General features: G+C 44.4%; 1 protein-coding gene across 5 annotated transcripts in view; it reads right to left on the bottom strand.

Annotated features, from left to right (window-relative positions):
• The window catches only part of LOC110496312 (semaphorin-4A), a 55,383-nt gene that overhangs the window by 14,651 nt on the left and 24,735 nt on the right, over positions 1–15,997 (bottom strand). For all 5 annotated transcript variants that reach the window (XM_036952887.1, XM_021572136.2, XM_021572134.2 and 2 more), the window contains exons 3-5: positions 2,196–2,356; positions 1,834–1,893; positions 448–546 (exon numbers count right to left, since the gene is read on the bottom strand). In XM_036952887.1, the coding sequence (XP_036808782.1) occupies positions 448–546; positions 1,834–1,893; positions 2,196–2,356 (320 nt within the window). The remainder of the gene's footprint in view (positions 1–447; positions 547–1,833; positions 1,894–2,195; positions 2,357–15,997) is intronic.

Genomic DNA, 15,997 nt, shown 5'->3' with positions numbered 1-15,997 from the left:
CCATTGGATAGCGAATATCTAATGTGGGTTTACTGTACAGCCCATGACCAAGCACCATTACCCTCTTAACAGAGTTGGAGAAGATACTCAGAGGGCTGGATGGAACAAAAACAATACAGAGAGGATTGAGGGAGGCGGTCACAGAAGGAGAGAGCAAATAGGGATAAACAACCAATAAAACAAGTTAGAGTGATCTAAATGTAAGATTTACAGATTTCTTGCTGTCCTCACTGTATTTGTCGTTGAGTACACTGAATCATACATTTGGTGACGATAAAGCTCGCTTTTAATTTGAATATGGTGTATGAGAAAAGTATTGAGGAAATAATACTATGTAGGTGTGGGTTCCAAAACACTGTACAAATATATGTCATGCCAGTAAAAGCTAGTTACAGTGAGAGAAACGTGGAAAGAGAAAAGGATTGCTTCGAAAGAAGAGCATCTTACGATGTAGGTGCAGCGTGGGCTGAAGGCGAAGGTTCCACAGGCGTACATGTGCGTGGAGTTCAAGAACTGCAGCACCCGGATGAAGTTGGGACAGTCCGCCTGAAGGGGGGGCAGAAAGAGAGGGAACACAAGACAGAGAACGTGTTAAGACGGTGCAAATAACTAGGAATCGTCCTTAGAAATGTGGGTGCAGGGCGAGATGGAGAAAACGGGTAGACAGTGTTGTAAAACATTTTCCTAATCCTGGTCCTTGTGGTACACTGTGTGCTACACAGTTGGTCACTCCAGTCTAAACAATACTCATGTTCTAGGAATTGTAGAATATAAACGTTTTGCCAAGTTTGATAGGCGATAGCCAAACCTAATAAATAAAACTTCAAAACCCAGTGAACTTCAGAACCAGAACTGGGTGACCCTGCAGAAAAGCTTGGGTCAGTCTGTCTAGAGAGAGCAGGTCAGGGGGAGGGAGCACCGTTAGCACCAGTGAGCTAATAGCTCTGGTAACCCTGATCTCATTACTTAGTTTTAAATGGGGCCACACGTGGAGGCTTACTTCAAGGGAGGCCTACATTACATTAAAGGGACTCTCCGGTACTCCTGTATACTTTTAGCCGGTAGGTGTGAAAGTAGCGCTCACGAGCCAAAAGCAGTTCATCAATACAGTGTCTTTGGAAAGTATTCAGACCCCTTGATTTAATCCACATTTTGTTACGTTACAGCCTTATTCTCAAATGTATTCAATTGTTTTTTCCCCACCCTCCTCAATCTACACGCAATACCCCATACTTGAATTATGAGTGGAGATCGAGAAATTAAAATAGTAGCTCTTTTTAAAAACGTGTCCATCAAAACATAACACGCCATTGCGTTTCGAATTGAAGATGCTTCAAATGTGGCTAAACCCATTGCCACGGATGCTAGGTACAGGCCCATTCTGTAGGTCTGCTAATCCCGATTGGCATAAGACCATCTGGTATCGACTTCCTCCTTTTGTATCGCTGGCACATTGACGGCCAGAAAGACGGTTAAAGTTATCCAATTAAATAGCTAAACAATTCCATTAGAGAATTACAGTCTTGGTGGGGTGGCTGTTGGTGGAATGCAGTGACAGCTGTGCCTCCAGTAAGTAATGCTTCTCCTCCCATTACTAGACAGACCAGAACCCCCGTGCACAGCCTCATCCTATCCCCACACCTACTTGTGTTGTTGTATTCATTTCTTATTCTAACGGATTAAGGTATAAATCGATGTTCAAATGAAGTGCCATTGAAAACTCTTGCAACGGAAGCCCCGGATATTGACTCAGGGGCCTAAACTGCCCGTCTAAGATCAAATCTAGGGGAAACAATGGCAGCATGTGGATTGGCTGAGCTAGGGTTAACTTGCCTTTTTCTTGCCCTTCATGGAGCATTCATCCAGGTCCTTCACTGAGGGGGACCAGTCCAACTGGGAGAAGAATGGAGGGAGAGAGGTCAGTGTTAAGACTGTTGAACCAGCTGTGTTTGTGTTTCAGATGACAACCGCTGAATTAAACCACTGGAAGGGGGACATTTTCTCCAGTGTTGAATATTTCCAATACAGCCTGTATGAACTGTAGGGCTTAGGTATTTTACAACCAAATCTGGTGGTCTTATGCAGGAACTTACAGGGTTTATACAGACTCATGAAGTCTCAAAGCTGATCATACTCATTAACAACTTTTTGATTAGACGGGTGTAAACGTCAATGGTAAAAGGTCCCCCCCCCACCTTGCTCCTCATCACAATGAGATCCTCCTGGCTGACATCCAATAAGAGCACTGCATCCCGCGCTCCCACAAACAACGCGTCTCCGCTGTCGCTTAGCAACAGTGTGGTGGTGTTGCCGACGTCCGAGCTGTCGAAGTGGCTGAGAGACCTCCCAGGTGTACCTGTTGTGCAAGACATGAAAGTGGCAGGCGTTAGGTTTCCCTTTCCCATTCAAAATAGAGCGCATACAGATACAGTTGAACCTTCATATCATGCAGACTTCCACACGAAGCAACGAGTATTACACGGCTCAGATAGTTGGAACATGCTGTCGACACCAAAGGTTGTGGGTTTGAATCCTGCATAAACTATCCATGTTGGATTGGAGTCACTCGTAAATGGTCAAAAATAATATTCACATAGGCCTACGTTCTCAGCAGCAGAAACGTAACAAAACTCAAACGACTCTGAACAGAGGGCATTTAAAAACATGACATTACACCGGTCCTCAAAGACACTACATTAAGGGTTATGTTAAAATAGACTTAAATATAGATGATATATTATTAATATCCCAATACAGTCCACACCCAGTATCCAAACACCCAGAAAAATATATTTTTGACTGCTCTCACCACAAGAGGGCAAACTTGGCACTGAACGTAGGCCTTATAGCGTAGCCTACATAAAAAGCCTACATATTTTTAAGCTTTGAATAAATCATTATTCAGCACAGAATATTTAGAAAGATTTAGGATTAAGTCTAATCCAGGGAAAGTAAAATGGAAAAAGTGTCACTCCAATGGTTCAATGTTGAACAACTGCAGCTATTTTCACACGACGGCATGAAATATACTGGCGTAATAATTAGCCTACATTAACCTGCTCAGATGGAGTGTCGAGACAGAACTGACATTTCAGGAATTTCTTCCTCTTTTCATTAACCTTTTCCATACAATAACAGGGGGCGGCACCCCCTCGTTCCACGCTCCAATTTCATTTGGACTGGAGGCCCTCAAGCAGGGCGCTATGAAAGATGGGAAATAGCACGTGCACATAGTACTGAAGAACGCCCAGAAACTCTTAAAGACCATCCCCATGGCATTTAAACAATTACAATAAATCAATCCACTTGCCTATTACGTAGAGCCATTTCAAACTCTCTGTAGGAATATTCTGGAAAAACCTCTCTGAACACTGAACAGGGTTGTCATGATTGAATTCCCTTCCAACATGGGGATATGCAAGTGAGTGAGAGACTCAATAGATGGCAGGTTGTGTGACCTTGTAAGGTCATGATTTTGACTTTCTGTAACCCCTACTAGTCACGTCAAAGACTAACACAGTTAAGATGATATGGCACAACATGACAGCAAAGACAACATTTTGGTGTAGCATAATTAAACAAACATGGTCAGAGAAATTGTCAAACGTTTGAAATGTTTTATTGTTCTGAAGAGAGTTGTGCTTTTTGCCTCCAGCGAACAACAATCAACCTAACCTCTCTCAATCAGAATATTGGCTACTTCTCAAATGCTACCAAATCAAAATCTTGCAGGACTGTCTGGAATTATACATTGTATTATGATGGTGTGATTCTCCGTCTAATCAAGACTTGGCAGCAGAATTTTAGACAGAGGCTCTACAGAGAGGGCATGAGCACATGACGAGCATAATCCTGTGCTGTCGCTATGGTTTCCATACCCGTGGCACCATTGGGGACAAAAAAAAATGGGTTGTGCTTGGATATTAAAATGGGCACAGACCTACACTGACAGCTTTGTGTTGTTCAGTGATTGTGAAAGGTGCCTGTGAGCTGATGAATAATGAACAAAGCCACTTCCTGCTTGAGGCAGTATCGCTAGAGAGATGAGATCTCTGGGTTTTCTAAGCAATGCGATAAAGACATTTACAGTGATGCGATAACAACAGCGGAAACATCGGTGTACCGCGGCACAATTATAGGAGCTACTGTCTACGTGAACAGAAACAGGCCATACTTAAAACACGACCACACATACAGTGCAGCCGGAAAGTATTCAGACCCCTTGACTTTTTCCACATTGGTACATTACAGCCATATTCTAACATGGATTAAAACTTCTCATCAAGCTATACACAGTATCCCATAATGACAAAGCAAAAACAGGTCTTTAGATTTTTTTTAAACAAATCACATTTACATAAGTATTCAGACCCTTTACTTAGTACTTTGTTGAAGCACCTTTGGCAGCGATTACAGCCACAAGTCTTCTTGGCACAAGCTTGGCACACCTGTATTTGGGGAGTTTCTCCCATTCTTCTCTGCAGATCCTCTCAAGCTCTGTCAGGTTGGATGGGGAGCGTCACTGCACAGCTATTTTCAGGTCTCTCCAGAGATGTTCGATCAGGTTGAAGTCCGGGCTCTGACTGGGCCACTCAAGGACATTCAGGGACTTGTCCTGAAGCCACTCATATGTTGTCTGGCTGTGTGGTTAGGGTCGTTGTCCTGTTGGAAGGTGAACCTTTGCCCTAGTCTGAGGTCCTGAGCACTCTGGAGCAGGTTTTTGTCAAGGATCTCTGTACTTCTCTCTGTTCATCTTTCCCTCGATCCTGACTAGTCTTCCAGTCCCTGCCGCTGAAAAACATCCACACAGCATGATGCTGCCACCACCATGCTTCAGCGTAGGGATGGTGCCAGGTGTCCTCCAGATGTGATGTTTGAAATTCAGGCCAAATATTTTAATCTTAGTTTCATCAGACCAGAGAATCTTGTTTATCATGGTTCGAGTCGTTTAGGTGCCTTTAGGCAAACTCCAAGTAGGCTGCCATGTGCCTTCCATCTGGCCACTCTACCATAAAGGCCTGATTGGTGGAGTGCTGCAGAGATGGTTGTCTTTCTGGAAGGTTCTCTGGAGCTCTGTCAGAGTGACCATCAGGCTCTTGGTCACCTCCCTGAACAAGGCCCTTCTCCCCTGATTGCTCAGTTTGACGAGGCGGCCGGCTCTAGGAAGAGTCTTGGTCGTTCCAAACACTGTTTTCAATCAAATTGATTTAGAATCCCTTTTCACATCAGCAGATGTCACAAGGCGCCAGACAGAAACCCAGCCTAAAACCCCAAACTGCAAGCCATGCAGATGGAGAAGTGCAGTGGTTAGGAAAAACTCCCTAGAAAAGCAGGGTCCTTGGAAGAAACCTAGAGGAACCAGGCTCTGAGGGGTGGCCAGTCCTCTTCTGGCTGTGACAGGGGGAGATTATGAGTACGTGGCCATTTAATGCCAGATTGAACATCTTGAGGAACAAAGGTTCATTGATGACCAGCGGGGTCAAATAATAAAATCATAGTGGTTGTTGAGGGGGAAACAGGTCAGTACCTCGGGAGTAAATGTCAGTTGGCTTTTCATAGCCGAGCATTCAGAGTTCGAGACAGCATGTGCGGTAGAGAGAGAGTGAGTCTTGGGGACCTTTAATGCTGCAGACATGTTTTGGAACCCTTCCCCAGATCTGTGCCCGACACAATCCTATCTCAGAGCTAAAAGGACAATTCCTTCGACTTGTTTTTTTGCTCTGACATGCACTGTCAACTGTGGGACCTTATATAGACAGGTGTGTTCCATTCCAAATCATTTCCAATCAATTGAATTTACCACTGGTGGACTCCAATCAAGGTGTAGAAACATCTCATGCATGATCAATGGAAACAGGATGCACCTGAGCTCAATTTCGAGCTTCATAGCATAAGGTCTAAATACTTATGTAAATAAGGTACTTCTGCTTCATCATTATGTGGTAATGTGTGTAGATTGATTGAATTACATATTTTCCTCATCAATTTTAGAATAAGGCTGTAACCTAACAAAATGTGGAAAAAGTCAAGGGGTCTGAATACTTCGAGTGCACTGTATAAAACAGAGGTGTATGCACACATGCATAGGCCTACAAAATGGCCTCAAATTTAACACACAGGCCTTGATTTAAATACCTCACTGTATACATTGCGTGTATGTGTGGATGCCTGACAAGTACATCAGTACAGCGTTAATTGTTCTACAACTTCTGCTTGACCACAGAAGCAATGATATCCAGAAAACTGCTGTTATCATCCGTTACAATGCTCCTGTCAAGAGAGAACGTATAAGCCCTAGGGCATCAGTAGTTAGGTCAGTCTACGGTTTTCGCTTTCATATTCATAATTTCCAGCACATTAACTATAAACACAAAATTATGTGGACACCCCTTCAAATTAGTGGACTTGGCTTTTTCAGCCACACCTGTTGCTCTGGCCATGCAATCTCCATAGACAAACATTAGCAGTAGAATGGCCTTACTGAAGAGCTCAATGACATTCAATGTGGCACCGTCATAGGATGCCACCTATCCAACAAGTCAGTTCGTCAAATTTCTACCCTGCTAGAGCTGCCCCGGTCAACTGTAAGTGCTGTTATTGTGAAGTGGAAACGTCTAGGAGCAACAACTGCTCAGCCGCGAAGTGGTAGGCCACACAAGCTCACAGAACGGGACAGAGTGCTGAAGCGTGTAAAAAAATCGTCTGTCCTCGGTTTCAACACTCAGTACCGAGTTCCAAACTGCCTCTGGAAGCAACATCGGCACAAGAACTGTTTGTCAGGAGCTTCATGAAATGGGTTTCAATGGCCGAGCAGCATCACGCAAGCCTAAGATCACTATGCGCAATGCCAAGCGTCGGCTGGAGTGGTGTAAAGCTTGAGCCATTGGACTCTGGAGCAGTGGGTATGCGTTCTCTGGAGTGATGAATCGATGAATCCCGATTCACCATCTGGCAGTCAGACAGACTAATCTGGGTTTGGTGGATGCCGGGAGAACACTACCTGCCTGAATGCATAGTGCCAACCCCATCGAACACCTCCGGGATGAATTGGAATGGGGACCAACTACATATTCATTTCCATGATTTTAGAATGAGATGTTCAACGAGCAGGTGTCCACATACTACATGGCCAAAAGTATGTGAAAATAGTGCGTTTCTATGTTTTGAGGTAAAAGATAGCGGAAGATAATGGTTTCCAATGACAATGGTGTGGTATTGTGTGATTTTGACCAATTATGAATAGGTATTGCCTACTAATTGGTTGATGATTTAAGTATTTACAATGACACCATCTTTTTACTAAAAAAACTGAAAAGTTCCATTTTCAAATATGTCAATGATGGGGTGGTGCTGGATATGAATGAAACATTGTGACATTTCCCTAGTACACCACAAAACAGTGACAACATTAAATGACACTTGAAAAGTAATGACTGAGTGAACCAAATTAATAGAACTAGGAAATTCCTCAAAACCAGACAACGGCCAAACTGATTATATTGATTAGGCCCATTTCACACTTTTCACAGAAACTGTGCTTTTTGAAGAGTTGAATGCATTTGTTCTGCTTTTGCCTGGCTTGCCGGATTCACAGTTGTCAAGACACATGACTGGCGGACAAGACTAGTTCTGCTTGAACTCTGAAGAGCAGCTTCTGATTCAGTACGTGATATATAGTAACCTTTTAAGGGAACAGTCCAAAGTTTGAACTTTGAATTCCCTTGCATTGAAGACAAACTCTGGGTCCACAAATGGTAAAGCAATTTTAATAATTTAAGCATAAATGTTTTTTTTGTTTTTTTTTGAATTTTTACCCCTTTTTCTCCCCAATTTCGTAGTATCCAATTGTTGTAGTAGCTACTATCTTGTCTCATCGCTACAACTCCCGTACGGGCTCGGGAGAGACGAAGGTTGAAAGTCATGCGTCCTCCGATACACAACCAACCAAGCCGCTGCTTGGTTGGTTGCGCACATCCAACCCGGAAGCCAATGCGCCGGAGGAAACACCGTGCACCTGGCCACCTTGGCTAGCGTACACTGCGCCCAGCCCGCCACAGGAGTCGCTGGTGCGCGATGAGACAAGGACACCCCTACCGACCAAGCCCTCCCTAACCTGGCGACGCTAGGCCAATTGTGCGTCGCCCCACGGACCTCCCGGTCGCGGCCGGTTACGACAGAGCCTGGGCGCAAACCCAGGACTCTGATGGCACAGCTGATGGCACAGCTGCAGTACAGCGCCCTTAACCACTGCGCCACCCGGGAGGACCGCCAATAAATGTTTTGAATAGACCATGACAAATGTGTGACTTCAGTGTAAAAATGTTTGTGATAGTGTAGCAAAGGGAGTCAACACCTGTCTTTAGGCCTCGGGCAAAGTAACTCATAATGCAAGTACAGCTCAGCACACTAACAGCTTCTGAACTTGCACCAACAGCCCCAAATGATCAGTCACATTGGTGCCGTGACTAGCAAACTGTTTTTGTTCCTTAGCCGCAATGTTTGCTGCAGAGGAAGTGAAAGATAACCATGGAACTCTGAGGCAAAATACCAAGCTTGTGTCTGCAACTTTTGATTGATAATTGATGACTCATGCAAGCTCCTAGTGGTAACTGCTAATGCCAATTCTTTAAATCAAAAAGAACTTATGCGGTCGAGTCACACTGACGACACAGATGTAACATCCAGTCGGTTAACTTGGCAGCCCTAGATTGCTTCAGGAGCTTTGCCATCCCTCTCTAGTTTAACACCAGTTGCACTGTGTGGAAAGTCACCTTTCACCACTCCACTTAGTCCTTCTCAAAGCTCTGTTAGCGGGAGACATCTTGCAAAAGTGCAGGCTCAGGGATAAAGGTAATTGTTTTTCCTCCATGCCCACCCCACCTACGAAGTGGCTCTTTCCAGGCCATGGGGACACAGTGCTCCTTTGTTGCGGAGGTCATGAGAAAACCACATCAGCTGAGGAGTTGGTGGGGGGCGTGAAACGTAAAAATCTAACTGTTGCTTGTTTGTCTGGGCAAGGCCTTCTCTACACAGCCTTACTCAGGACCCCCGTGTGTCCCGTGCCAAGCTTAGAAGGGGTTGCTGACCACATTTAGCTTGAACGGTTGCCAAGAACTGTTTGCTTCACTCCTTCGGGCCTCATGAGACTTGATCTGTGTGAAGTTGTGCTCTGCAGAGAGTTTACGTCTCGGCGCGGGCCTGCAAGGGTGTTGAGTCTGACGATTAATGTGGCCATGCATGGGGGTGTGAGAGAGTGCAAGAGCGTGGCGTGTTTGTGTTCAAGGTTTGTGAGGGATATCAGCCAACGGACATCATTCATAACCACCCCAGTGAGTCGGAAGAAACTGTGCGGGGGTGCGTGTGTGAATGTTCGATCTGAGTGTAGATGAACTTTGAGGTTGTGGGAGAATCTCCTAGTGTGCTTTCTGCCCACCCCAGGGAGAGGGAGATGTGCCCAGTGATGAGTGTGGTCTGAGAGGCCTGTGCTTCAAAAGGGATATGGTCCTCCACTGGTTTCTTGCTCAGTCACGCAAGTGGTTGCTCCAGGAAATGTGTGGATGTCAATACACGTGAATGAATAAGAGAGACATACGGCCTCCTGAGTTGCGCAGCGGTCTAAGGCACTGCATTGCAGTGTTGTGTTGTGGCGTCACAGAAGTCTGGGGTTCGATCCCAGGCTGTCTCATTATCAGCAGTGACCGGGAGTTCCATAGGTGCAGTGCACAATTGGCCCAGCGTCGTCCGGGTTTGGGTAGGGTTTGGCCAGGGGGTTGGCTCAACTCCTTGTGGCGGGCCGGGTGCCTGCAGACGGAATTCGGTTGTCAGTTAAACAGTGTTTCCTCTGGCACATTGGTGCAGCTGGCTTCCAGGCTAAGCGAGCGTGTGTTAAGAAGCGTGGTTTGGCTGACGCATGACATGACCTTCGCTTCTCCCGAGCCCGTTGGGGATTTGCAGCGATGAGACAAGGTCGTAATCATGAAATAGGGGAGAAAAGGGGGGGTAACAATTACACAAAAATAATTTTGATATCAAAATGGGGTCCTGGGCAAAAACGGTTTGGGAACCACTGATCTCATCCTCCCAGGCAAGGCCATAGACGAGACCATTGGTTGTGACTAAACACTGCTAACAGGCACGACTCTAACATCATCATTAAAATTTGCCAATGAAACAACAGTGGTAGGCCTGATCACCGACAACAACGAGACAGCCTATAGGGAGGAGGTCAGACCTGGCTGTGTGGTGCCAGGACAACAACCTCCTTCAACGTGATCAAGACAAAGGAGATGATTGTGGACAACAGGAAAAAGAGGACCGAACACACCCCCATTCTCATCGACAGGGCTGTAGTGGAGCAGGTTGAGAGCTTCAAGTTCCTTGGTGTCCACATCAACAACAAACTAACATGGTCCAAACACACCAAGACAGTTGTGAAGAGGGCACGACAAAACATATCCCCCCTCAGGAGACTGAAAAGATTTGGCATGGGTCCTGAGATCCTCAAAAGGTTTTAGATGCACCATCGAGAGCATCCTGACTGGTTGCATCACTGCCTGGTATGGCAACTGCTCGGCCTCTGACCGCAAGTCACTACAGAGGGTAGTGCGAATGTCCCAGTACATCAATGGGGACAAGCTTTCTGCCATCCAGAACCTCATTACCATGCAGTGTCAGAGGAAGGCCCTAAAAAGTGTCAAAAAGACTCCAGCCACCCTAGACATAGACTGTTTTCCCTGCTCCCGCACGGCAAGTGGAACTGGAGCGCCAAGTCTAGGCCCAAGAGTCTTCTAAAGAGCTTCTACCCCAAAGCCATAAAACTCCTGAACATCTAGTCAGATGGCTACTCAGATTATTTGCATTGCCTGCCCCCCCTTACACCCCTGCCACTCTCTGAGTGACTAACTCTACCTACATGTACATACTACCTCAACTAAACAGTGCCCCCACACATGGACTCTGTATCGGTAACCCCCCTGTATATAGTCTCGTTATTGTTATTTTACTGCTGCTCTTTAATTAAGTGCTACTTTTATCTCTTATTTTTTTAAACTGCATTGTTGGTTAGGGGCTCGTAAGGTCTACCTGTTGTATTCGGCACATGTGACTAATAATATTAGATCTGATGTTTGGTGCTGATCAAATGTTCAGTGTGTGTGTGTGTGTGTGTGTGTGTGTGTGTGTGTGTGTGTGTGTGTGTGTGTGTGTGTGTGTGTGTAGACGGCACTTAGAACACAGATCTGGAAGACAAATGGCTTGGCATGAATCCAGTTCCGACTGGCTTAACCAGAACTGAGCACTCAGAGCCCATATCAGATGCCACAGCGAGGGGGGAGCAGGTACAGTATTTTAACTCAACACAGCTGGAGTGGAAGACAGGGCAAAAGCGACGAATTAAGTTTAAAGACTTCGCTCGAAATAGTAAAAGATCCAACATTTGTGTCAAGGCAAGTGTGCTGGCAAAAACAGAGAAGCCCAAAACCTCTGAGCTCCTTAACTGTGAATAAAAAAATGAAAAACTAGTACACACTTACGTTGATTAGAGTTTAGACACTTCACACCGTAGAGTTGGCCATGTGAGACATTTGGCAGAGGGAGTGACTACTGCATTTCCGTACTACGGTGTGGCTCTATGGGTCATGTCTCATGGGTGGGTTACTCATGAATGAGCAACGGACTGGGCTACTGTGTGAGCAGTCACCCATTTAGAAAGAGGGTGAAGTGGGGGATGGGTGGGTGTTGCGCAACACGGCAGATAAAACCTGCCATCCTGGGGATTAGGAGGGATCCCGTCCCGTACCTGTCAGCGCGCGTCATCATCCCTCCGCTGCCTGCACACACGGGGTTGAGGCTCATCTCAGTGACGAGGTGAAGAGACCTCAGTGGAAGTTAATCCTGAGAGATTCTCACACGGTTGTGAATACAGGACATATGTTTCTCCCTTTCTCGCCTCAATTTGAATCTAACTACCATAACGGCCATCCATTTGTAATGACATCGACACTCGTGTGATTCATTGTGTCACTCATTCATTAAAAAGTATGGATCTATAAAATGTGGGTGGGTGTGTGCACACGCATTTGTACACAACTCGCGTTGTGCATGTTGCATGACGCCAACCATCTTAGTGGTTGGCTCCAGCTGACTGAGGCCCCACTGCCTGAGGCTGAGTGGTTAACTAAAGTCTGCTGGAAATGGGGATGTGAGAGTTTGCTAACGGCAGAAATGCACTACCCGAGGACACTTCCTCAAAACCAATGAGACGAGGAACTCCAAATATCCGCATGTCAGCATAACGAAAATGAGCGAGTTCTGTAAAGCTTAGTGAAAAGTGATCGGTTTAGGTCCTCGCCCATGGCCAACTCAAACACTATTCTGTGGAATTCTAAACAGCACAGAATGGAGTCACGAGCAGTTTAGTTTGTAAACACGCAAAAATGGTCATCTGTCTCAATCAGAAAAGAGTAAACTCAGACCGTGAGCAGAAAGCACATTCTTCACAACTTAGGTGTTCAGGGCAGGTGCAGAAACTGAGGTAAACATTTATACACCACATTCTTAAAGCCAGGCAATTCTCCTGCATTTGTAAAACATCATTATTATTATATATATTTTTTTAAATGTATCCAACTACAGCAAAGGTAGACCAGATTCTGAGGTCAATAGGCTATGCCTGGCAAACTGGAAGAAAAACATTAATGACCTAGCATACTGGTCTGACCACTGGTCTAACATAAGACAAACTGCTTTTGTAAGTTAGGCGACTCCCGAACACAAACTCCAAATAACGCAATGTTATTGGGAGAAAATGATAGGACTTACAACAAACCTTTAAAGCAGCAGGCAGGTTAAGGCATCAGCCTGTCAGGCTCTCTTGGTCATCCCACCTACAAGTAGCAGAGATAATCAACATTTCGAGCTGCATGGGAGGACGGGAACACCATGGGCTTCTATTAAGTCCCCTAATTCCCTGCCTGCCTCCAACACTCCTTAAATGAGCTCTGAAAGGAGGAAAGACCCTGGAGCAGCTTTGTTTACTTTCACCTCTCACGAAATTATAAAAGATTATTACCCCAGACCCCAATCCCTTCTGACCCTAAACAATAAGCATTATTGGAGATGCTGATCTTGGGTCCCGAGTTGGAGGAAGTGTTGTCAACTTTAAAAACTTAGCGTTTGTGCTGTTCCATTGAGTGTGGGGAAAAAATGGGTCTTGAATGGGGTATTGGCATCGTCTAAGAGGATGGACATTTTTCCAGTAGTTCAATCCAGGCTTCCGGGGAAGCCTAAAAGCTTACCCTTTTCACACTACTGAGCCGAGCTTAGCTGTACTGCAACGGCCTGTTGCTGAAACCATGCTGAAAAAGGACAATGTGATTAGATGCATCCGAGCCAGGAAAAAGAAAACAGTTTGGGACGGCACAAAACTGTAAAAAAAGGGTGAGTGACCCCATTAGTACTATTCCTGAGCAAAACATACAAAAACACTCACGCAACCTAATCTGATACTGTGCCCAAACAGAACAAAGCCACAGAGAGGAATCAAAACAAAAGGCTTCACCTAAAGTCTGCAAATGTATCCGCTTTCACATTTATTTTTCTCAATCAGGTCATCTTCGCTTCCTGTTCTTCTAGTTAGACACAGTTTGGGCTTCCGTTTGTGTTATACAGCGAGTCCTCTTCAATGTGAATTTAGGACCCTATAAAATCTGTGTTGCGGACGAAATCACGGAATCCAGACAAAAGAATTCAACAATTCTCAAAAATGTATTTAACTTAGGACATCAACTAAACGTATTAAGCTAAATTATTAGAATTCATTTTTCCAAGTTAATAATAAGACATGAACAAATTGCATCAGTGATTTGCATTTTCTGCATCTTTCTGAAACAGGCACAGGAATGCCTCGGTCTGTGTGTGTCAACACTGGTGTAGCCATTAGCGATGATGCTAATGATAACCTTCTTATGGTAGAGATGGAGAGGCGCTTCCAAAAACCCTCATTGAAACGTTTACATTTGGCAGAATACGATTATTTGCATCAATCCAGTGGCCATTTGTTTTGCAAACTCTGCAATCACATGTGTGCAACATTGCTAACTAAACAACGGTGTCTTGCTGGTGTGCACTGGCATTAAAAGTTTAACTACACACAAAAATCTAAACGCACTAATATTTAGCCCAGACTTCCAAAGTGGTCTGCTGATATGGTTTTAAGCATTGTTGTGGAAAAGCAACTACATTGGATAGGGATGCACAATATCTCTGAATTGGTCGATATTAGCTAAAAATGCTGACGTGCATACCTATATAACGTAGCTTAGCGATGCACAGATATGCCATTTTTACCCGATACCCAATATTTTCCTTGCCAAACAAAAACCCGATCTTTTAAGCATTTTAGTACAGTTAAATAGTTGAAACACACACACACACACACACACACACACACCAAGTTACTTTGTTGGCATTTACGAATGTCCCCATTACCAGTAAAACATAATCAAAAACCTATTTCTTTCACTTACTTGCTCTGCTGTTTCGTTGTTCATTCTCAACCAGGATTTCATCATACTGAGCCGCCATTCGAACTACTGACTGGAGAAATAAGCTCATCAACTGCGTCTGCAGCAGACCCTCTCATGGCATTGAAACACCTGCTCAACAAAACTGCCCACACAGACAGTGGGGTTAAAACTTGCAAAAGTACCCCACTAGAGGCTTTAAACTAGAGGTCGACCAATTATGATTTTAACGCCAATACACTTGTATTTTAACTTAGTACATAAATAAAATCAATTTAGTCTCATAAATAATGAAACATGTTCAATTTGGTTTAAATAATGCAAAAACACAGTGCTGGAGAAGAAAGTAAAAGTGCAAAATGTGCCATGTTTAAGTTCCTTGCTTAGAACATATGAAACAGCTGGTGGTTCCTTTTAACATGAGTATTCAAAATTCCCAGTTAAGACGTTTTAGGTTGTAGTTATTATAGGACTATTTCTCTCTATACCATTTCTATTTCATAGACCTTTGACTATTGGATGTTCTTATTGGAGTTGATAGGCTTGTCATAAAGTCAAACAGCGCTGTGCTTCAAGCATTGCGAAAAGCTTTTGGCAAACGGAGGAAAGTGAGGGTTGAATGAATGCTTACGAGTCTGATGCTGCCTACCACTGCTCAGTCAGACTGCTCTATCAAATCATAGACTTAATTATAATATAATTAAACACACAGAAATACAAGCCCTCGGTCATAAATATGGTCAAATCCGGAAACTATTATTTTGAAAACAAAACATTTATTCTTTCAGTGAAATACGGAACCGTTCCATATTTTAACAAGCGGGTGGCATCCCTAAGTCTAAATATTGCTGTTACATTGCACAGCCTTCAATGTTATGTCAAAATTATGTAAAATTCTGGCAAATTAATGACGGTCTGTGTTAGGAAGAAACGGTTGTCACACAGGTCGCAACGAGCCAGGCGACCCAAACTGCTGCATATACCCTGACTCTACTTACACTGGTCGCAAGAGAAGTGACAATATCAGACACCACATTGATTATATGCACCGCAGGACAAGCTAGTTAAAATAGTAATATCAACCATGATTGATTGTTTATTTATAAGTTAAGTTTAATACTAGCTAGCAACTTCCCATGGATCCTTGCTGCCTGCACTCACGTAACCGGTGGTCAGCCTGCCACGCAGTCTCCTCGTGGATTGCAATATTATCGGCGTCCAAAAATGCCAATTACCGATTGTTATGAAAACTTGAAATCGGCCCTAATTAAAATGGGCCATTCCAATTAAATTGGTGGGACCTCTACTGTAAACAAGCGATTCGGTGGAATTCTCTGAGCCTCTTTAATGTGTCACCACCATGCTCACTGCTAGGTACAAGGACCGCTACTTTGATGGAGACAAGAAACAGGGTTTATGTGAAATGTTAGACACAGCTGGATAAGATAGAAATGGACACAGTGACAGTGAAGCAC

This window comes from Oncorhynchus mykiss, chromosome 18, assembly GCF_013265735.2.
Source record: "Oncorhynchus mykiss isolate Arlee chromosome 18, USDA_OmykA_1.1, whole genome shotgun sequence".
Classification (NCBI taxonomy): Eukaryota; Metazoa; Chordata; class Actinopteri; order Salmoniformes; family Salmonidae; genus Oncorhynchus; species Oncorhynchus mykiss.
This window is presented reverse-complemented; position numbering and strand designations above follow the sequence as displayed.